Genomic DNA, 24,549 nt, shown 5'->3' on the forward strand with positions numbered 1-24,549 from the left:
CAGAGACAGAGAGAGAGACAGAGAGAGAGAGGGAGAGAGAGAGGGAGAAAGAGGGAGAGAGAGGGAGAGAGAGGGAGAGAGAGAGGAGGGAGAGGAAGAGAGAGAGAATGAATGAATGAATGTGTGAATATGTGTGTATGGGTGTGTATATGTACCTGTCATTCCTCTTGGTTCTGCTTCTTAATGTGGTAACATCATTATCAGTCTCTCTCTATATGACTGCTATTTCTGGCAGCTACATACTCAAGGATTATTTATATTCTGTTAATCACTGCCTGGCCCTCCTATCCACCAATCACTTTGTGACAAAAACTGTCACGTTCTGTTTTCTGGCCTGGGTCTTATGCTGTGCCCTGGGTAACTGGGGCCCACACTGTGGAATAGTAAGCAGTGGGAAAATATGAGAGGAGATGGTAATAAATATCCTAGTGGGGATGCTGGAGATTGAGCCAGTACTGGTAAACACGTTAGGTTACAAACACTGGATTATTCTAAGCCAAGCAATGCAGCCAATGTGCTCTGGAGTCCGGAAGCCTGGTGGGCTCTAAGGCCACATGGTCTGTGGCTCTGTGATGATACTGAGGACTCTGCTGCTTTCCAAGTCAGAATCAACTTCATCCTACCTCTAAGAATCTCACACTTCTTCTCCACAGCCAGCAACAGAGAGTGAGAAATGTCTCTCTTTGGAAAGTTGATAACTCTTTCCTTTTATCTGATTAAATGGTTCTAAGTCATATGCCTACCTCTGAACCAATAGCCATCTCCACTAGGAATACTACACACCAACAGGCCAGTCCATATGTAATCCTGGAGAAAAAGGGAGACACCTTCTACCTGGGGCACTGTGAATATAGGAAGGTGCTGGGGTCCCCCGGAAAAGTGAGAGGTGTGTTGTGGGTGGTCACTCAACACTGGAACCCAAACAAATGCTCATTCTTAGAGATGATGCCTTGAATGAGGAAAAAGACAATCTCTGACTAAAAGACAAAATTCTAGGGCTGCCCTTATGATAGCTGACCCCAGTGTGGAGGCCCGTTTGCACAGGCTGTCCTTCAGAAGCCAGGTAGTAAGTAAGCTCACTGGGACATGGCCAGCTCAGCTACTGGAGCTGTCAGATCATGGGATGACTTCTGAGGGTGTAATAGTACTTACAAGAGAAAGTTCCTGTCTCCGTGAACTTCTGGTGATGGAAACTTGCAACAGACTGATGACGTTAACCTTATAATCTACCCAAAGAAAGGCAAGATGAAGGGATATAGAGGGAAAGGTGGTCAGGGAGTCTGGTTGGCATTTGAAAAGCATGGTGGGCAGGGGCTGGGGATTTAGCTCAGTGGTAGAGCGCTTGCCTAGGAAGCGCAAGGCCCTGGGTTCGGTCCCCAGCTCCGAAAAAAAGAACAAAAAAAAAAAAAAAAAAAAAAGCATGGTGGAGTGAAACAATGGTATATCTGAGGAGAATATATATTCTTCTGCTCTGGGTAGAAGAAACAAGTGCAAAGGCTCTGTGGCCAGTGTCCGTGGTCTTCTTGGCACCTTAGAAGGTGAACAAGAGACAATTAGTAGGTAGTGAGGTCAAAGGCGAAGCTAAAGCAAGGCTACAAGTCTTTCAGGAATTGCAAAGACTTTGTGCTTACTCTGAATAAGAAGTTAAATTTATGATAAGAGACTATATTAAAGAAAAGATGATCAAACCCTTTGCCCTTAACTCTACCTAACTCTTAACTCTTTCTCCTCTCCTTTTTTCCAGGCCATGTATATGTTCTATGCACTGGCCATCGTGTGCGATGACTTCTTCGTCCCATCCTTGGAAAAGATCTGTGAGGTACGTGGAGGTATATTCCAGTGTGCCTCAGAGAGGCCTGAGGTGGGGACTCTGCCCTGGCATGTTCTAGCCTCATCTCCAAGGTCCAGGGGAATCATAAATGTAAGTACCCGAATGGCTGAGAGAGGACAGTATTAGCTCAGTCCGTCTGCATAACATTTCAGAACCTGGTGGATGGCTAGGGTTTACTCCACATCGCCAGCTCTGCTGACTACATCCATCATTACTGCTGGTGCTACAGTCTTCTCCGTGTATCTGTGGGAATAGTTCCAGACTGTGCCCCAGCAACATAATGTGTGGACACTCCAGCATGTAAAAGGCATGAACTAAGGTGTAGTGTTTGCAAACAGCCCACATAGATCCTCCTGTGTACTTTACCACCACGACATAAGTCCTGTGGAGACAGATGTTGTATTGGGTTGCTTAGGCAATAGTGACAAGATCAAAGCTGAGTGTTCCTTGTAGGTGCAAATAGTTCTTTCAAATAACTCTGGTCCCCTGTGCATTAAACCCACAGTCCGCACGCCAGCCTGGAGTGTCATCTGTACATCGGGCTCTACTCCCCCTCCTTCTTTTCAGTTCTGCTGCTTCTTGTTCCCTATCATCATTTCTTCCCTCTGGCACTGCTGGGATAAGAAGCTACCCTACCACATGCCTCCCTCACACTCACTCTATTTATACTCTGGATGGATGCCTGACTGGCACTGGGGCAAGAGAGCCAGGCAAAGAGTATTTGTTGCACACTGTACCCATTATCGTAGCTAATGCCAGGATGAACAGCAAATTTAAAAACAAACATTCAGGGGCCAGCAAGATGATCAAGCACTGGCCACCAAGCCTGATGACCTGAGTTCAACCCTTAGGTCTTACACGGTGGGAGGAGAAAACAGACTTCGTCAAGCTGTCTCTTGACCTTCACATGTGTGCCCTGGTGTCTTCACTAACTGTACACACACACACACACACACACACACACACACACACACACACACACACACTAAATATGCTCACCCTATCTAGAAAGTTCTCATTCCTCTTCACTTTCACCTCACGCTCCTGAGATCTATTTTTTCTTACGTGCAAGCTTTGCAATTCCTTTTATCTGTTTTTAATTCATTATCTGAGTTTCCAGAAAGTCCAGGAGTCATCAAGCTTTGTGGCCGCTTCTTGCTCCACCCACAGTACCTGATTCACTAGGTTCCAACCACCAACAGAGGATGTGGCCAGAATCTATATTTCTAATCAGGTCTCGGGTGATGCTGAGGATGCTAGTCTGCAAACCTCACTCGCAAGATTATTAACCTAAGCTGTTTCTTCCAAGCCTTGGATGTTTGTTCATTTTGTACTTAGAGATAAGCCGTTATTACAAACTGACCCTAGAAAGGTCATGGAAGTGTGTTCTTCTTTGCACTTACAGTAGATCAAAGAAAGTAACGTGGCACCTGAAATGCACAGTACTCTAGTGGGGACATGAGTGTCACCGTGATCCAGCCTGGGAACAGGCTCAACTTGTGTCAAAGGCGAGAAAATGTTTAGCCCTTAGTGGGGGCACTTGCAGTCCTTTAGTATCTGTGGCAGGTTGTTTCCAGATGGTCAACTCCCTTCTTAAGGTAGTGGAAGACTGTAAAGTTCGAACCATAGCTAATGTCAGTGTTACGTATGTATCTGTCAGAGAATACTCCTCATAGGGAGATGATGAAGAAAGTAGTTGTTCCTGTTTAGTATGAGTATAAGTTCACTTTGAGTTTTCATCCGAGATTAGCTGAGTCAGTGACTGAGGAGGACACAGGGCCCACTTACCTACCACCAGTTGGTACTTCACACTTATGCAAAGCAAAATTGCTCCGCCTTTTCCCATGCAACATTTTTGTTGTTAATAACAAAGGTGCTTATTGCATCCAAGGAATATAAATACAGACATCAACTTGTGCCCTCCATTAAGGAATCACACAGAACTTTTGAGAATACACACATCCTTCTAGAGAGCAAGCAATTACAACAGTTGGCAGTACAGAAGAGAGTGGAGTGAGTCTTTATCAAAAAGATAAGAAGGAAAGAAAATGTTTGATGGGATGAAGATGATGTTTTGACTGGGTCCCTGAGGTGCAGGAAGCTGGCTGGGTAGCTAAGTCAGTGTGGTGTGAATATGCCCATCCTCTCTTTAACCATGTCTAGGACTCTGCCACAGTTAGCTTTCCTGAATTTAGGAATTTCCCTGATTTAGGAATCAAGAAGGCAAGGCTCAGGGACTCAGATTATCCCACCCCAGGCCATACAGCTGTTTAGGAATGGAGTCAATGTCTGCGCCCAGGTCAGTCTGAGCTTACCACTGGGTCATCTTCATACCTCTTGCAACTCTGTGACAGGTTTTTGTCAAAACTGGCTCCACCAAACAGAATTGAAGACCCAGAAATGAACCCACACACCTATGGGCACTTGATTTTTGACAAAGGAGCCAAAACCATCAAATGGAAAAAAGACAGCATTTTCAGCAAATGGTGCTGGTTCAACTGGAGGTCAACATGTAGAAGAATGCAAATCGATCCATGCTTATCATCCTGTACAAAGCTTAAGTCCAAGTGGATCAAGGACCTCCACATCAAACCAGATACACTCAAACTAATAGAAGAAAAACTAGGGAAGCATCTGGAACACATGGGCACTGGAGAAAATTTCCTGAACAAAACACCAATGGCTTATGCTCTAAGATCAAGAATCGACAAATGGGATCTCATAAAACTGCAAAGCTTCTGTAAGGCAAAGGACACTGTGGTTAGGACAAAACGGCAACCAACAGATTGGGAAAAGATCTTTACCAATCCTACAACAGATAGAGGCCCTATATCCAAAATATACAAAGAACTCAAGAAGTTAGACCGCAGGGAGACAAATAACCCTATTAAAAATGGGGTTCAGAGCTAAACAAAGAATTCACAGCTGAGGAATGCCGAATGGCTGAGAAACACCTAAAGAAATGTTCAACATCTTTAGTCATAAGGGAAATGCAAATCAAAACAACCCTGAGATTTCACCTCACACCAGTGAGAATGGCTAAGATCAAAAACTCAGGTGACAGCAGATGCTGGCGAGGATGTGGAGAAAGAGGAACACTCCTCCATTGTTGGTGGGATTGCAGACTGGTACAACCATTCTAGAAATCAGTCTGGAGGTTCCTCAGAAAATTGGACATTGAACTGCCTAAGGATCCAGCTATACCTCTCTTGGGCATATACCCAGATGCCCCAACATATAAAAAAAGGCACGTGCTCTATGCTCATAGCAGCCTTATTTATAATAGCCAGGAGCTGGAAAGAACCCAGATGCCCTTCAACAGAGGAATGGATACAGAAAATGTGATACATCTACACAATGGAATATTACTCAGCTATCAAAAACAATGACTTTATGAAATTCGTAGGCAAATAGTTGGAACTGGAAAATATCATCCTGAGTGAGGTAACCCAATCACAGAAAAACACACTGGTATGTACTCATTGATAAGTGGCTATTAGCCCAAATGCTTGAATTACCCTAGATGCCTAGAACAAATGAAACTCAAGACGGATGATCTTTAAAAGGGGAACAAGAATACCCTTGGCAGGGAATAGAGAGGAAAAGATTAAAACAGACACAGAAGGAACACCCATTCAGAGCCTGCCCCACATGTGGCCCATACATATACAGCCATCCTGTTAGACAAGATAGATGAAGCAAAGAAGGGCAGGCTGACAGGAACCGATGTAGATCTCTCCTGAGAGACACAGCCAGAATATAGCAAATACAGAGACGAATGCCAGCAGCAAACCACTGAACTGAGAATAGGACCCCCATTGAAGGAATCAGAGAAAGAACTGGAAGAGCTCGAAGGGGCTCGAGACCCCTTATGATCAACAATGCCAAGCAACCAGAGCTTCCAGGGACTAAGCTACTACCTAAAGACTATACATGGACTGACCCTGGACTCTGACCTCATAGGTAGCAATGAATATCCTAGTAAGAGCACCAGTGGAAGGGGAAGCCCTGGGTCCTGCTAAGACTGAACCCCCAGTGAACTAGATTGTTGGGGGGAGGGGAGCAATGGGGGGAGGATGGGGAAGGGAACACCCATAAAGAAGGGGAGGGGGAGGGATTAGGGGGATGTTTGCCCGGAAACCGGGAAAGGGAATAACACTCGAAATGTAAATAAGAAATACTCAAGTTAATAAAAAAAAAAAATGGCTCCACCTCTAGGCTCCACAGTATATCCATGGAGGAGGATTGAAGATGGAGGGCCTCCTTTCCCAGAAGGCTCCCTGTTCCCAACCACATCTGGTTTTAGGATCAAAGTAAACGACAAGAAACCATGCTGTGCCACATGCCTATCACTGAGTGCAGCTCCATGTACTTATAGCTATCCTAGTTGCTGGACTAATGGCATGCCTGTAGAAATGGTGACAGAGATTGGATCTCCTTGGAGATCCCATGTTTATGACTTCTGAGAGCCTGTGGTCAACTCTCCCTGCAGTTCTATTCTTTCACAGCATGGAGAGGGAGGGAGGGGTGATGGTACAGGACCACCCCCTTGCAGCCTAGAAGGATTGCCTAGCCTGGAATTCTCTATACCACCTTTCATTCCCCTAATCTCTTTGCTGAGAGATGATACTGTTGTACACTCAGTGCTTGCTCCCAGAATAACTTGGGCTAAACAGAGATGTTCAAGAAGACGTTGTTTAGACTTTGGTGGAAGAATGATTCTAGAAAGAAATCCTCATTGCTCAATAAACCATAGCTTGGAGGAAGGGTCAAGTTCAAGCCTTGAAAAATGTGGAGCAGAAAAGAAAAAGGAGCGCCAATATGATGACCCAGCATGGCCACCACAGGTCAGGTGAGTCATTAAGTTTTAGACAGCCATGCAGTTCCGTCAGGGAACATACAAAGGTGTTAGAGTCCTTTGTCTGCAGTAAACAGACAGACTCAGACTCTGCTAAGACAGAAAAGAGATGTTTCAGAGACAGCCAACATTAAAGGGAGGAACATGGCATTCCCAGTCACGAGGCAGCAGCCTCAAGTTGGTCAGGTTTGTGCTCACACAAGGATATTAGATGTCAAGAGTAGGAAGGCTTTAGGGCCAGGTGGAAGTTATAAAAGCAGTAGTGGGGCCTCCTGGGCTGTGGGATGGGGGTGACCGCCCACTCTAAGTACTGTAAACACTGAGCTAGGCTCTGCCCCAGCCAAGCTATTTTCCAAAGGCTGGGAAGGAAACTAGAGAATGCACAGCCAGGCTCTGGCCATCCATGGGCTTAGTAACCACTAAGTAAACCACAACATTCCACCTTCTCCATATAGGTTCCACATCCAGGCATTCAACCTTGGATCAAACTGACCAAACTCTTTTTGTTGTGGTTATTGGGGGGGGGGGGGTTGTTTGTGGTTTTTTTATTTTTGTGGTTTTTTTATTTGTTTAGCTGGCTGGTGGTTGGTTGGTTGGTTGGTTGGTTGGTTGGTTGGTTGGTTGGTTGGTTGGTTGGTTTGGTTTTTCAAGATGGGTCTCTTGTGTAGCCCTGGCTGTCCTGGAACTCACTTTAAGACCAGACTGGCCTTGAATTCACAGATCTCCCTGGCTCTGCCTGAGTGCTGGGATTAAAGGCATGTACCACTATGCTCACGGGATCAAACTTTTTTTTTAAAATTTGGATGGATAAGTATGGAACAGATATAGACGATCTTCCTTATTATTATGTCCTGGACAATACAGCGGTTTTTTACATGGCATTTATTTACATTGTGTTAGGGATTATTAGCAATCTAGAGATGATTGAATGAATGTGGGAAAATGCATCTATTATATGCAAACACTGCATTGTTTTCTATGAAATTTGAATACTGCTTAGATTTTACTATGTGGGTTGGGGTATGGAGGCATTCCTGGATCTAACCCCACTGATCTCAAAGGCTGACCATATTCACAGAAAGTTGGATGAACCCAGTGGGGACTTGGTGCAGAGAAAAAGAATCGTGATAAATTCTACTGTGGTATCAGGGCAGGGCTATGTGGAGGGAGGGACCAAAGGAGCCATGCCTGAAGGAAAGGGCTCATTGACAGAACATTTCAGGGGGAAGAGAGGGGAGAGAGAACCTGAGCCACTGATGTAAATGGGAACGGGAGCCCAGGGTGTCCAGCTGTGGTGAATTATTCTCCTCTCAGGATGAAGCTAAGGAAAATTCTCCCTGGCCCTCATAATAGTCGCCAGCAATGCAGAAGCAAGAAGACCTCATGACTGGTGATTCTAACAGGCCAGTGTGGCATTGCCAGGCTGGAGTGAATTAGGTATAAAGGAGCGGGGAAAAGGAAGGAGCTATGGAAGCAAGAGTGAAACGGGACATAAGGCTTCATGAGCAACAATTAATCCCAACCCATAGATCTTGGGAGGGAAGTGCAACAACTCAAGGCATTCCTGGTAGCTGATTCCTGACTCAAGTTGCCTTCCGGGCATCCCCACCCGTTGGGATTCCAGTGCCGGGGCTTCCCCACCAGCCAGGACTTTTCGTGCTAAGGTACCCTCTCAGGGTCTCCTCAGTACCTATGTGAATCTCAATTGAGTGTAGAGCCAAGGAACCCAGGATCCCAAAGAGCATGCCTCTCTCAGACGCACCTCCAAGGCCATACTGCCCCTCTGTGGCCAAACATGGAAGTGCAGCCGCTGGTGCTACTGAGAAGGCTGGCAGTGGAGACTGGAAGTCTCTGCCCGACGCCTGAAGGGAACTGGCTGCTTCCCATCAGCGGGCAGCTTACTTTCTGGGCCATGGTGGAATGCCAGAAAGCCAAACACACCAAGCAGCCTCTCGTGTACATTCATCTTGTGTTCTTGAAAATCACCTTCCCGTTTAACGACGTGGGTGACTCGAGGAACGGGGAGCTGTCCCCAAAGATTTGGGGGAAATGGACTGCGATCTTTTCTACGCCTTCCCAAGTCTTTTCACCTGCTGTGCCACCCAGAGTTCGAAGGTCAAGGGTTTGGAGTGTGCTTCAGGACGGTGATTTCCATGGGTCCACTTACCTCCTGCAAACTGGCTGCCGTGAGCTTGAGGTTATTCAAAGCACTGCAGTAGCCACGGAGTTTGCACGCACCTCTAGACTGCACACATCTCTTCTAAATCAGTGTCCACAGACACCTAGGGAAGCAAGCAGAGCTACCGTTAGACAGTGACTGCCCACCACTGTCCAGGATGCTCTCAGCTCACTACTCTACCCTCCTAGCTATTGACGCGACAGCCCCTTGATACATTTGGATGATGAACCCCTAAATCTTCTGTAGAGACTTTGACTAATGGAGTCATATAGTCCCTGCTGATCTTGCAAGGGAGCTTGCTGAGCAGAGAGTAGGAGCAGCCAAGCTCTGACTGCAGGGACAATGAGAGGGACTGAACCCAGCCCCTGGGTCCTTCTGAAGTCCAGTGTTCAGAACCTCAGGAGCCACAGTCATGTGTATCCCAAGGTAAAATCCCACCTCACCTGTCTTGTCTTTGTCCCATGCAGCGCCTCCACCTCAGTGAAGATGTGGCAGGAGCCACCTTCATGGCAGCAGGCAGCTCGGCCCCGGAGCTCTTCACATCGGTCATAGGTAGGTGATGCTAGGAGGATGTCTCAACTCTTATCTATATTGAGAGAAAGGGGTTCTGGAGAAGAAGACCCTCAGATTTGGGTTGTCTCCCACTTACAAAATATTAAGTTCCTAGATCCCCCCCTCAGGCAGAACCTTCCACTCTGCTGAGGTCATACAATGCTTTAACTATGTGTGAACTGTGCTTAGACCCAGGGACAGGGCCACTAAGGGAAAGTCTAACCTCTGGGTTCAAAATCTCCCTCCTCTGGAGCCTGAGCATAGTTTAGAACTAGGAAACGTCCTTCGAGCTCTCCTTGGAGGGCAGCTGGACCACTACAGCCACATTGGTGTTGGTTTGTGTTTCAGGAGTCTTCATCACAAAGGGGGATGTGGGAGTCGGCACCATCGTGGGCTCTGCTGTGTTCAACATCCTGTGCATCATTGGCGTCTGCGGGCTCTTTGCAGGACAGGTAGGACTGATGACTCCTTTGTGATGGTTGTGCATGGCGTGGAGAAGACAGAAGTATGGAACTGAGGCAGGAGGCTGTCATGTTGGAATTCACCCATAATGGCACCTTGGGTAGTGTGATTAAAGGTCTCCATCCTAAAGCCACTGTTATTTGGTTCCCATGTTGATGGGCTATTGAACCCCAGTTCCACATAGGGAATTGCCAAGCCTGACAATGGTAACTGTGAACTTGAAAGTGCACCCCCACGCACCTCATTTTGAGAGCTACTCATCTGCAAGCGAATGGTGGTGCTTGCCTCAGAGGAAATGAGATAAATGAGAAAGACAGGGGAGAAAAGAGGCAAAATTTTTCTACTTAAAAATTTCATCACTGTCACAGTTTAGGATGTCGACTTTCTTCCTGCAGGCTGGAGCTTTTATAGTCTAGAGGGCCCTTGAAGTCCAGAGTCAACCTAAGGAGACTATTCTAATGCCAGGGGGCATCCTGGCAGGGCTACTGAACCTTTTGAGTGTTGTTGTCTCTCTAACAGTCCCAAGGACTTGTTCAGAAGTCACCAGTGTGTGATATTGGACAACCAAGGTCAGAGTCTGAAGGTTCATGGATCGTCATGCAGCTCCCCTGTGGCTCTCAGAGCCTAGTTTCCTCAGAAAAATATTCATTAGAAATGAGATCCTCAGTCCTCTGCCAGAACACCCAAGACTCACTATCTTCTAGAAAAAACCTATTTCTACTATTTTAGATGTGACTCTACTGTAATATTGAGGGAGCCAAAATCTATTTCACCTGATCAGGAACCTCAGTGTAGTCTGGTTGGTATGAAGTTCGATCCTGGTGACCTTCTCTCTCACGTGTGTCAGGCCTCTGTCTCTCTCAGAAGCTGCTGAGCATGCCATGATGTCAGTCTCTCAAATGTACACTTAAGAGTTGCCGTAGAATTCACTGCTTATTCTCCATGGTCCATTTTAACTGCCCCCATTTCTATGCCAACTGATCTGCCTTCTCTGCCTGCTGTGTTTGTTCCTTCCAAGCAACAGCAGAAGGACATCTTGGTCTTATTAAACATCAGCTCCAGGGCTCCCTGGTGGACAGACTATCTCTGATAAGAGGGTCCTGAATTTGCTCACGTGACTGAGGTCTGTCTCATACACTGGGCTAAATTTTTTCTGCTTTCTCCATGACCCATTGTGTTGAAGTTAATGGGCCCACACTGTAATGTTCTTGGGTTCTCCTACATAGGTAGTTAGTGCCAACAGAACGAGCCGCATGCCTGCCTTTACTGCTGTTACCTTCCCCTGGTTCTCCCTGCCTGACCAGCTCATCATTGCTGTCCAGAGATGAATAGTCACACCAGCAGGTGCTGTTGCTCTTAGCACTTTCTTAATTAGCATTGTCACCATTAGCGGTATGATGATTAGCCAGGCTGTTATTAGTGTTGTCATTAGTTCATTAGTCATTTGTACCTGCAGCTTGATTCTGAAGCAAGCCCGGAAGGGGAAGAGATAATGTAAAGAAATGAAACAAATGGCTGGGTGATGTCTACTCGGTGCCACACAGCTAATTACTTATGAAGTGAAATGCAGTGTGTTTGTGGCTCGCAATTCATCAGCACTCATCACAAGCTTGGCTAGGACACCTGCTCATGGCCGCTGCACAGGTCATTGGCATCCATCTTTCCTCCTTCTCCAGGTCTTTGCTGACTGGTCTCAAAGATGACCAGAGAAAGATGACAGCCAGAGCTTCAACTGGGAATAGCCACAAGTTACTCCTAGCTAGAACTTCTTTTTCTTTCTTTTCTTTTCTTTTTTTTTTTTAAATCCTGTGCTTACTTGGAGATTTCCAAAGCCATGCACTTGCTGTTTTTGTAGATTCCCTCACATCTTTGCAGAAGGCACAGAATTGTATTTGGGAAGGAAGGTGGGCCAAAGAATCAGATTGACTTGGGATTGCATCTTGGCTCTGCTGTTTGCTAGCCTGGGGGATTTTGGAGAAGTTATTTTAGCTACTAAAACCTGATCCTTCTCATCTATAGAGTGGGTACAAACACATTTACTTCAGAGCGTTGCCTTGGTGATGAAACCTATCGTGTTTAACACTAATAATAGTACTTGGTCTACAAGGAAAGTCTAAGCAAGTTAGACACTTTTATCAACTCTTGGACTATTCATCCTGAGGTCCTCACTACTGGATTCCACCCTACATCACTAGGAAGGTTTGGTCACTCAGTTGATGAAATGATTGACAGGGGTGTCCATGGCTCCCATCAGAGACGGGATGAGGAGCAGAAAGGACAGGTAGAAGGTCTTGTAAATGAAAACAAATGATGGGTTAGCATAATGACATCAGAGGACTAGTGCTTAATCCTAGATGGTCTCTTGAGTGGTAGAAAAAGCAATCAGCAAGAAGTGGGAGTTGTCCCGCCTTACATTCCCAGACAGCAAAGCTAGTGCCAAGGAATGTCACAACAAAAGACAGAAATCGGGAATTGAATGATTAATAAATCTAATCACGGCTCTCACTTAGCACTATTATTTATGCTGTTCTGCACTTTGACTTGGCTGAGAGAATTGCAGCAAGCACCCATGGGCCTCTCTAAATGCATTTCAGCATAAAGGACATGAGGAAGTCTGTCACCCTCTAAAATTAAAGTAATTAAGCTGTAGGGTTTGAGCTCCTGTCCCAATTAGGGTTTTGATGAATTCAGTGAAATTGAATGTCTGCTGTATTTGCAGTTTGCAAACATACCCGATGTCCTCAGTATTCGCCTGAGGTGCTTTGTGGAGTTTTTATGGGACAGGAGGAAATTGCTTCTTAGAAAGTGGCTTCGAGAGTGGTTCTGGGTATCCCACAAGACATTTACAGAGCTCTGGTCCTCCCAGTTTTTCCTTAAGAACACAGAAGACTAACAATGAAGTGAAAATATCCAGGTCTCGATGCACCCTTCTATTTTGCATATTGCATTAAAAGGACTCAGTGCCAATTTCCTAAAAACAATGTGCTTACGGATTTAAATCCACCATTCAGAGCATGTTAAGCTTTAAATACATAACCACAAACAGAAAGTAAACAGTTTAACTGTATCCCAGATTAGGACTTTCATATTCTGGTTATTACAGTCTGGCAGATGGCTCTGGTTTGTTATAAAAAGCTCCCACATTGACTTCTGGCGTCCTTACAGTGTCCCTGATGTTCTTTGGCGAGGTCCATCCAATCTTGGCTAGGTTTGCCTTTCTTCAAATAGCACCCTGTCTAAGCTGGCTCGTTTTCACAAAACAGAGCAACACCAAGAGGTTATACATCCCAGTTGAAGCTTGCTTTCATTTGAATATCCCAGAAGAAGACGCTAGGCAAGCAGTCAAGTGCAAGCAGTTAATTGGAAAGGTTGCCCCAGGGAAAAACGAGCAAGACATTGAGGAGGTGAGACAAGGAAGAGAAAGCAGCAGACAGAGGCATTAATGAGCAAGTTATCACTAGCAGCAATTGGGATTTGATTCATCTGTGGGGACTGTTCCATAGGTGTTCAGTGATGTCATGTAAGAGGTAAGAAAGCTGGGGTACTGATCCACCAACTTCTACATCCCATTTCATTCTGCAAGAAACATGAATCCCTCAGCACTTCAGCTTATTGGGTGGCCAGATTCAGGGTGGACCTTGAGACCCAGAGAAAACCCCAGGCAAAGAGATACCAGAGTTGTCTACTGGAAGGACCTAAAATGGTAAAGTGGGGGAATGGGAATGGGCCCATAGCATATACGCTGAGACCACAAGACTAAGGCTTCAAAATAAGTTAGCTGTGCAGACCCTGTCTTCAACTCTACTGGTGGTTACAAGCATGCAGATGAGATAAATAATTAAGAAATTATAGATATGGGTCTGTGGCCATACAGTATTTGCCTAGTGTGTTTGATGCCTTGGGCTTGATCCCTAGCACTAAATAAATAAATTTTTAAGAAAGGTTTTAAGAGGTTATTTGTAATTCTTCATTTTCAAAAAGTGACCAAGGCTCCTTTCAAGTAGATCAATTTAGTATGAATTTGCTTAAACTTTTATTCTTGTGATATAATTGATAGATCTGTATAAAAGCCAGAAAAATCTTACGATTTACCAAGGTAGAATATTCATGCGAGCTACTTGCACATTACATAGTGTTTAGAAACATTCATTGTAATATGTGTTATTACATATTCATTGTAAATGTGTGTTATTCCTTGTGTATATTTGTCATTTTGAACTATTTTGTATAAATAGTAATGTTTTTGTGTGTGGATGTGTGTGCACATGTGAGTGTGTGTGTGTGTACACATGTGAATGTATGTGTGTGGTGTGGTGTGTGTGTGTGGTGTGTGTGTGTGTGTACACATGTGAATGTATGTGTGTGGTGTGGTGTGTGTGTGGTGTGTGTGTATGTACACATGTGAATGTATGTGTGTGCTGTGGTGTGTGTGTGTGTATACATGTGAATGTATGTGTGTGGTGTGGTGTGTGTGTGGTGTGTGTGTGTGTACACATGTGAATGTATGTGTGTGGTGTGGTGTGTGTGTGGTGTGTGTGTATGTACACATGTGAATGTATGTATGTGCTGTGGTGTATGTGTGTGTGTACACATGTGAATATATGTGTGTGGTGTGTGTGTGTACACATGTGAATGTGTGTGTGGTGTGTGTGTGTACACATGTGAATGTGTGTGTGCACATGTGAATGTATGTGGTGTGTGTGTATGTGTGTGTATGTGTGTGTGTACACGTGTGTAAGGGTTCTGGTGTGTGTGGAAGTCAAAGGTCAGCATCAGGCCTCTCAATCACTCTCTACTTGATTCTTTTACTAAACCCGGAGCTCATCAGCTCAGTGGGAGTGTCTGCCTCTGCTCTCCTAATGTTGAGGTGACAGATGTGCACTGAGACACACAGTGAAGACCCAAACTCAAGTTCCCGTGCTTGTGAGGGAGGCCTTTAGCAGCCAAGCTCTCTCCTTGACTAAACTGACATATTTGAAAGTTGGATCACCTTTCAAAAATGAAAAATTATAAAGATATCTTTTAAAACCTTTCTTAAAATTTTATTTATTTAGTGCTAGGAATCAAACCCAGGCATCAAACACACTAGGCAAACACTGTTCTGCCGCAGACCCATATCCATAATTTTTAATAAGGTATTTAAAGGAAGTAAGATATATACAGTATGTAGTGTACTGTAACCTCCTGGGAGAAAAGTACAAATTAACAGTGACTGATAGTTAATTCTGCCTGAGGTCATAGCTTCATTAAGTAGAAAACCCTTCACTTAAAACTACATGCTTCACAATTCATATTAAAAACCATCCCAGGATGGAAAAATTAGCAGCTGCCATTCAGTGAGCTTATTCCGACACCACATCCAACAATGCTCTGCGAATGTTTGTACAGATGCACTCGCTGAGTTTTAAGGTAAAAGGTAGTATTATCCTTACCAACAGGCTATGAAATGACCCCTAGAGACTTGGAAGGAGGCGTCTACTGGGGTAGTTAAGATTAGAATAGACACATCTACTGACTACATAATCCACATAGGGAGCCTCTGGTTATAGAGCTTCCAGATATAACTGCTGTACTCTTAATTTATGAGGCTGAGATTTTGTGTGTCCTTCAGAAGTTTGGGGTTAGGACTTGAAGCAATGCAAGGAATGGTCATATCAGCAATATAGGGCTACCTGTAATGGAGGATGGATGCACTCAGCACGACTGAGGCAAATCTAGAAGCTTCTATTTTAATCCAAAAATGTCTTCCACAGCTGAGCTTTTGCTTCACCAATAATGGAGATTTGGGCTGAGGAACATAATGAGAAACCCACAACCTCCTGTGTACACTAGTTCCCAGGTTACTGCTCTCCAGATGCAACCAAACACATCATCTGTCACGTTTCAGTTCTGGGACTCAATTCTGATTCCCCAAATTGGCTAGGGACTATGAACTATGAATTAAAACCACACCCCACCTATTCCAAATCTGCTGTTGGAGGCCAACTATCCACTGTGATTAAGGAGATAATGGATGACCTCTGGAGGACTAAGGATCTGAGGCCTGCCCTGGGGTAGGATGAATTCATGTTTGGTCCTTTCAGAAGCAAGAAAGCATCGTGCAAGGTGCAGGGGTGGACTTAGGCAAAGATTGGTCCATAGAGAAATCTATCATCTGGATTCTATTACCTAAGAAAGTAGAGGTTCCCCCAACAGCTTCTGCAGGATATAAGCAATAGGAGGCAGAATGCAGATCCAGACTCTAGGCCCAGACCAATTAGATCAGAGGAATGAGTGGCTTTAACTATAAAAGCCCCATCTTCAGGCTCAGCACTTCTCACACCAGTGCTGGCTCTGGGGAAGGGATCAGAAGACCCTTCAGCATGAGCAGCCCTTCTGTGATGCCACAGTCATACAATAAGCTATGTCCTGGGGTGGTATTTGTTTGTTTTCTGATCCTAGTAGTACCATCCTTTCCCAGACTGTTCATGCCTCTTGACATTAGATCCATCTTCAGTCCCACATCCAGATGAGTGAGTAACAAAACCCCAAGTTTAATTGCATCATAAGTGAAGGGAACTCTGGCCCTATTCTGCCTGTAATCATACCTGTCCTCTTCTCTGATTAGTTTTCTTTGATAGCAAAGGAATGAATGAATGAATGACAATAGCTGTTTCAGGCCTCATACACACATACCACATGGGCCAAGAAAAGAAAAAGAAAATGTCACCTTGCCCACCCTATTGTTCAGCATCAAACAAAAATCTGAGTGGACCCATTAGATTTGACTAACTATTCTAACTACAGTTACCAAATTAGCTTGTTAGCAAGAACCACCCACACCTTCTCTCCAGAGATAAGAATCTAATCTATTCCACGTCAAAAGCATAGCTTCTGGTCTTTGCATAGCATACAGTGCAGAGTCATGATGAAATGACTGAGCCCAAGCTATATCTTAAGCCGCCTTAGCTTTCTTTCTGAGCTGGCCTCACACAGTGCTGTGGTTGATATTTATACCGACATACCCTGTCATTTCTGATCACATAACAAAGGAGGACTACTGTATCAAGGGATGAATGGATGGGTGGGTAAGTGGATGGAAGAAATGGATGGATGGATAGATAGATAGATAGATAGATAGATAGATAGATAGATAGATAGATAGATAGATAGATAGATAGAGATAACCTTTGTGTTACTATGGCCAAATAACAGGCAACAGTGATTTGATTTATTTTGAGTCATGGTTTCAGAGTTCATAGTCTCTCAACCACATGTAGCCAAGCATGACATCATAGCAATAGGAACATATGGTAGAGACTCTTCTTCATTTCTTGACACACGGAAATCAGAGGAGGAGTCTAGAAGGGAACAAAGATAATACACACCTAAGAAACTGCTCAGCGACCTATACTCTCCAGATGGATGCCACCCCTGGAATTTCTAGACCCTCCCAAACTAGTGCCACCCAGGAAGAAACCAAGCATTGAGACCATGAGCCCTTGGGGGACATTTCATTGCAGACTACCATGGCACATTTGTTGTCTGCTTTTTAATCAAAAGCTTCCAGTTTTCAGTGGGTTCCCATGTCCCATCCCTACCCCAACCCGTGAGATCTGTTATTTGCATTAGAACAAGCACTTGGTATGACCAGTGTTACTTTGGTTTGTTACCTTGTGACTATAGCCATTCTGGTGACTATGATGAGCGCCTCTCCGTGCCTTCAGTTTCCACTTAGAAGCATGACTCTGAGCATCTTTTCCCATGATTATTTGCCCATCTTCCTTGGTGAAAAGTCTGTTCAAATCCTCTGTCCATCCGTACTGCCATTTGGCCGTTGTTCTTTCCTTTCTCTCTTTTCCTGGCAGTCTCTAAATCATGGCACTCAACCACTCCTCTGAGTCCTTCTGTCCAATTAGTTTTAATTTCCAGATCAATAGAGAGCTGGGTCATTAGAAATGATTTAGCGTGGTCATAGAGATGTTTTATTAGTGCTGCTGCTCCCATTTGGGTTTGCAAGGGAGGTACTTGGTAACCACACTCTGCAACTGTGCCAAAGAAAACGATGAGGTCAGTGCCCTTGTGCCCAGCGAACTAAAATTAGCAAGCACCGAGATCCAAGATGCATATTTTGGGTAATGTGAGGTGGACACTGGAGTCCCTGGAAGGTGGAGTGAGCCTTCCTTCCATGTCAAGCCTCACATTGCTCCTGGAAAGTGAGTTCCAGGTCACTGCCTACCTCCTTGGAAAGGCCATAGTAAGGGCTGGCTGACTGCCAATCCAAAGGGATCCCAGAACCTTCTCTCCATCACCACAGGGCATAAAAAATGACCTAACAGAAGCAATTTAAGGAAGGAAGGGTTTGAGTCTCAGTTTGAGGATTTAGTCCATTGTGGCAAGGAAATAATGCTAGCAGAAGCATAGGATAGTTGGCCATATTGCATCCGTAATCAGAAAGCAGAGGGGAATGGGATGCTGATGCTTAGCTGGTCTCCTCTTGTATATCCACACCAGAACCCTAACCTATGTAGTAAGCACACGATGATCATGCACTGGACACTTCATGCATCTTCAGATGCATTCACTATTTTTTTGCCCTCAAATAACTTGGAAGAGAATACTGATTTCAAAAGAGAAAACTAAGACTCAAAAATGTTTAATAATCTCACCACACTAGTGAGTCAGAAGGCTTTGGGGTTGCAGGGTCCAGTCAGTGGCATAGAAATGTTAAGTTCTTTCTCCAGTTTTTACAGTGAGTCCATTTAGATAAGAAGTCTCACACCCTAAGCTGCCAGGCATATGACAGCCATCCCAACACTCCTTCACAGATCAATGCCTTTCTAGTCATGAAACTCATAGGGAGCAGAGGGCATAAGCAGGTTGAAAGGGAACTGTGGGCATAGTTGCCTCCTTCACCCACACCTGGATGTCTGTACACCACCAATTGGGCTCACGTGCTTGGCTGTGAAAGTCTCCTAGCTCCAAAATAAATCTGCCTGAGGGACCCAGGTACACTGGCTCTTGTCATAGAGAGTCTTCATTTCCTATATGCCCTATATACCAGCGGACCCACACAGCAACAGGAATGAAATATACTGACTATGGCCCTGGATCTTTACCTCAATAAAAGGACTCAGGAAAGTTCCCGGGCATAGGGGAACATGTGCATTAGCAAGTCCTGAGAATATGCAGAGCAAGACTGAACCTGCCTCCTTAGTTCCTTAGGCTGCTCTCCATACCACATCCTGGTCTCACTTCTTCTCACTACCATAGATAGTGGTGGAGCATATATATGGAGGGCCGTGTGAGCTATGACATAACAAATCAGATTTCATGATTCGAGTGCAAGTAACTACAATCAAAATGCCTCAGGAAGGATCCATGGGTCAACACCTGAGGGTTGAAAGTATGTACCTGTTTATATATAATATTATCTGGCATTTGTATATTTAAAGCCAGAGTACTACTAATCCACTGAAAATGAACCCAGACCAAGTTTTAGACCATTGAACTAATACCCCAGCTCAGTAAGTTCTTGGTTTAACAGGTTTCATGCTGGGCATTGTTCTAAGCGCCAGAGCGATGCCAGTGAAAAGAACTGCATCCTAGAATTTGGCTACAAGATATAGGATGTTATTAAATATCCAACAAGCATGACTAGTCTGTAGGTAGTTAGGAGCATAGACAGATGGTGAATGATAGATGACAGATGATGGATAGATGACAGTGGGTGGATAGATAGATGGAGAGCAAGAGAGAGAGGAGATAGGTTATGAAATTTGGTTTGGGAGCTAGGAAGAAGATATGTAGTTTCAATTATAAGTTAATGATATTAACAAACAAAACAGAATATGAAGGTTTAGAATATATACAAGAAGAAAAGATACTAGCCTATAAGGAATTTCCAGGAAGATCACTACCGCAAATGCTAATTGTTTGATGTGGTACAGAATACTCCCTTCTACTCTAAAGAAAACAGTGCCTTTTAAAATATAGGTTGACTCAGATGAACCTATTCTTACAATCAGATTGACTGAATCTGAGTCACTCTGAATGGAGAGAACATACCACACGAACAGACATACCACTGTAGTCCTGGAAATACGCCAAAATGATGGTCTCCTAGTCTCACAAGGCAGAGCAAGAGAACAAGAACGCCGAGGCTCCTAGGAAGACGCATGCCCAGAGCTTGCTGCTGTCTCTAGTAACACTGACGTGCATGAGGTGACTACAAAGACACAGGAGTGTCTGGCCTATGAGAGAGTAATGAGGATAGTCTGTGAACTCCCCAGAGCCATCCCTGCCCACCTCCCGAGCTAAGACTAGAATTGGGGCCTGAGGAGGTAGATCAGTTCATAAAGTAGTTGCCATTCACACACGAGGAGATGAATATGAATACCAAACATCCATGTAAAAGGTAGGTATGGTAGCATACATCTGTGACCTCAGTGCTGGATAGAGGAGAATGTCGAGGTAGGCAGACTCCTCGAACTCTCTGGCCAGCCAGTCTAGTCATTAAGATAAATCTACGGAGAAAGTATGGTGCCAGGGAAACCAATAAGAATACTATGGTGGGGTTGGGGATTTAGCTCAGTGGTAGAGCGCTTCCCTAGCAAGCGCAAGGCCCTGGGTTCAGTCCTCAGCTCAAAAAAAAAAAAAAAAAAGAATACTATGGCATTCTAGTGGCTTCTGAAGCTGAAGGGATACTGAGAGGTGGCTGCTGGACTTAGAGGACTTCCCAGAGGTGACACTAAGAGGGTGATGTGTTGAAAATGGCAATGAAGGAAAGCGATAAATCACACAGGACACCGGGACTGTTAGCTTGAACAGTGTAAGTGGGCTGCAGAATATTTATCGACACTATCAGTGATGATAAATTGGCCATGAGAAATTAGAGTCTGCCTCCACTGAACATATTGTGAAGTCAGCAATTCTCTGTCAGATCCGGAAACACGGGAGGGTCACTAAAATAGCAAAATGTATTTATTAATCAAAAATTAACTTTTACTTTGCAAGTTATTATACTTTAAATTTTCTCAATTGAAAAGCATTCCCCCTTCCCTTTCCTCCCCTCCCATGTATCTCTCAATGTCCCCTCTCAATTCACATCCTCTTTGTCTTCAATTGTTATGTTTATATCAATGCCTAACTATATAAATACAGCCTACTCAGTCTCATCCATGTTCCTTCATATGATTTCAGGGATGGCCACTTGGTTTGAATAACCAATTAGGAAGCTCATGCCCATGGAAAACTCCTGCTCTAGTCATTCCTTAGTTGCCTGCATGAGGCCCCGCCCATAGACAAATTAACTATTAACTTAATTCTAGCTACAAAACTCACATTTTTAACTAAAAACTCCATCATCTATCTGCAACTGCCCAGTCATTTTTACTTGGTAGCCATTGTGACTACCATAACCTCACTAAACAACCCTGCTATCAAAGAGACATGACACCCATTGACAGAACTTTATAATCAAATTGCTGGCTGATCAGTTCCATATAGACCGTGGTTAGCACTGCCCATCTCAAAAATCAATGTTCATGAATTCCAAATTGACAAGGTTTCATAGACTCCTACCGGTCATGGTTTGGCAGTTGGCAAAGCAGGAAATGAACAATTGAGATGTACCCGTTTACTACAATGTCACTTGACCCATCCATTCTCTGCCCGCCCCCCACCCAGACACTTCTATGCCCAAACAAGGTTTAGCTAGTCTACTATCTCCTACAGGACTGCAGTACCATCAGGCTTTCAGTATTGCAGATTCTCTGACCTCTAGGCAGTCCATAACATCAGACAATATGGACCCAATTTGCAATTTTAAAATGCAGAAGCAGTAGAGAAAACCAAGAGAAGTTCTATGAGCTTTCTGTTTTTGTTTTTCTAATGTGGCAAAACCTTTTCTAGAGCAGTTATTCTCACTGCACTGCCAGCCAATCTCTATTAACATATGTGAAGAAAGTCACATATGCCCCCTACCCCCACCCAGCAGCCTTTCCTTCCAAGGAGATCCACCTCTACATTCAAATGGAAGTCTTAATCCTGGGCCTGATCCTGACTCTCCAAGTGAAGAGAAATAAGTACTGTTTAGAGCCTTACTGGCTCCTGTGCAGAGCACAAGGACAGTGGCCTTTGTTAACCAAATATCTGGTTTTGACTGGCAAAGCAAGCCTTCTGTCCTGCCCAGACCCAACAAAGGGGCCACTTTGCTTGTTCATGGCCTGGAGGAGGAGGTCTGTCCTCCTTTTCCTGTAGGGAGACTACCCAAGTTGCCACTCCTTGGGAAATGAGGAAGAAATCTGGTCTGAGTGTGCTTTATTTGTTTGTGACTCTTTTCTCCAAGATGAAGTTGCGGCTGCAGTTAGAACATGGAAAATTAGAACTGGGGCATGTGGTACAGTGGCCAGCAGCAGGGAGGCTGGGGATGAGGCAGAAAGGCTAGTCATTACTCCATGGCCTCCTCAGGTCATTCTCAAATCTCTGTCACGATGCAGTAAACCTGATTTTTGTTTCCACTCTGGCTGTCTTTGATTATTACAGCATGCAGCTTCCAAAGACACGTGTCCTGCCTCCCCACTGAATCATTTATTTTTCCTTTTTAAAAAACAATATACAACTGTCTTTGTTCCATGTTATTATCTGTTTTTATTGTAAATTAAGAACATCTTTTGTGTTAATCGCTAATCTTTTGGGGGATCTCAGTGGAGTTAATACAGAATGATGGGTACTGACTCATTGCATCCTTAGATCGATCCCATGATGTAGATACTGTATTTTTTTCTCATTTTACAGATGAGAAAACAGAACTCAGAGAGAGAGAGGGGGGGAGAGAAACTTGCCCCAGGCCACACATTCAGAAAAAGCAGAGTTAGGATTCAGAGCTTAGCAGTTTGATCACAGAATGTGCTCTGAAGGGCAAACAGGAACCAATGGCACAAAACGGTTCAGAGGGGCCTCCGTGCAGGGGCTCCAGAGTACACATCTTCATGAAGGAAGAGGTGTCCTAGACTGCCATGCATTTCTCCATGGTCTAGAAGATAATTTGTCTGGGGTGCCCTTGAACCTCTTTGTTGGGGAACCTCCTGCAGAAAATGCTGAGGCCGGCTACCTAGGTGGCCAGTCACCTCCGAGTGAAAAACAAGATCACATCACAGTTCCTCTTAGAACTCAGACTCCATCCTGAGCTACATTTTTATGTGCCCCAGTGGTGGAATGTAGGCACAATTGAAATATGGCAGTAGATAAAAGGGATTTTTGAAGCCTTTTCTGATACTGATATCAAATTCCGATCCATTCTAGTGCTATGCAAGTCTGTCACAAAGGGCGGAGTCCTCACCTTGTGTTAATGACGGTGGCCAGGATTCATTTATTCAGCTCTTCTTGACAGTGGACAGTCTCTTAGGAGAGTCAACTCTGTCCTGGGAACACGGAGAAAAGACTAGAATGAGGCAAACAGGTGACTTTTCAGATGAATTGGGGGGCAAAGCTCCTGGAGGCCTCTGGTGAAATGGAGCTTCTTTCTCAACTCCACATTTCCTCCACAGTCCTGAGGTGCTTTGGCCGATGCTCACTGAGGCTGGCCTGAAGGCTCAGGCCCAGTGGTGTCTTGGCTGAGAGAATGCCTCACTGCTCTTGGAGGAAAGTGGTGAACCAAATCAAAATGAGAAATAGTTACTCCCCCCTACCCCCCAGCTTTACCTAGTCTGGAGTTCTGGCTGTTGACTCCACCAGATCAGCCTAGATGAACCATACACAGAAGAGAACGTGGCGCTCCCTAGACCTACATAAATGCTCTGTGGGTAGTTAAGCCCCAGAAGAACCCCTAATAAGGAGCTTTATATCCTCTTGAAATCTCTCAAGGATCTCAAGACCATTCATCAACACCACCATAAAAACCCAGCTCTACCATTACATGTGTATATACACCACACACACACACACACACACACACACACACACATATGAATATCAAGCTAAAATGGCGAGGATGCGGAGAAAGAGGAACACTCCTCCATTGTTGGTGGGATTGCAGACTGGTATAACCATTCTGGAAATCAGTCTGGAGGTTCCTCAGAAAATTGGACATTGAACTGCCTGAGGATCCAGCTATACCTCTCTTGGGCATATACCCAAAAGATGCCCAACATATAAAAAAGACACGTGCTCCACTATGTTCATAGCAGCCTTATTTATAATAGCCAGAAGCTGGAAAGAACCCAGATGCCCTTCAACAGAGGAATGGATACAGAAAATGTGGTACATCTACACAATGGAATATTACTCAGCTATCAAAAACAATGACTTTATGAAATTCGTAGGCAAATGGTTGGAACTGGAAAATATCATCCTGAGTGAGGTAACCCAATCACAGAAAAACACACATGGTATGTACTCATTGATAAGTGGCTATTAGCCCAAATGCTTGAATTACCCTAGATGCCTAGAACAAATGAAACTCAAGATGGATGATCAAAATGTGAATGCTTCACTCCTTCTTTAAAAGGGGAACAAGAATACCCTTGGCAGGGAAGAGAGAGGCAAATATTAAAACAGAGACTGAAGGAACACCCATTCAGAGCCTGCCCCACATGTGGCCCATACATATACAGCCACCCAATTAGACAAGATGGATGAAGCAAAGAAGTGCAGACCGACAGGAGCCGGATGTAGATCGCTCCTGAG

General features: G+C 44.5%; 1 protein-coding gene across 3 annotated transcripts in view; it reads left to right on the forward strand.

Annotated features, from left to right (window-relative positions):
• Positions 1 to 24,549, forward strand: part of Slc24a3 (solute carrier family 24 member 3) — a 499,080-nt gene that overhangs the window by 352,703 nt on the left and 121,828 nt on the right. For all 3 annotated transcript variants that reach the window (NM_053505.3, XM_039106001.2, XM_063284741.1), the window contains exons 4-6: positions 1,745 to 1,819; positions 9,336 to 9,420; positions 9,769 to 9,872. In NM_053505.3, the coding sequence (NP_445957.2) occupies positions 1,745 to 1,819; positions 9,336 to 9,420; positions 9,769 to 9,872 (264 nt within the window). The remainder of the gene's footprint in view (positions 1 to 1,744; positions 1,820 to 9,335; positions 9,421 to 9,768; positions 9,873 to 24,549) is intronic.

This window comes from Rattus norvegicus, chromosome 3, assembly GCF_036323735.1.
Source record: "Rattus norvegicus strain BN/NHsdMcwi chromosome 3, GRCr8, whole genome shotgun sequence".
Lineage (NCBI taxonomy): Eukaryota > Metazoa > Chordata > Mammalia > Rodentia > Muridae > Rattus > Rattus norvegicus.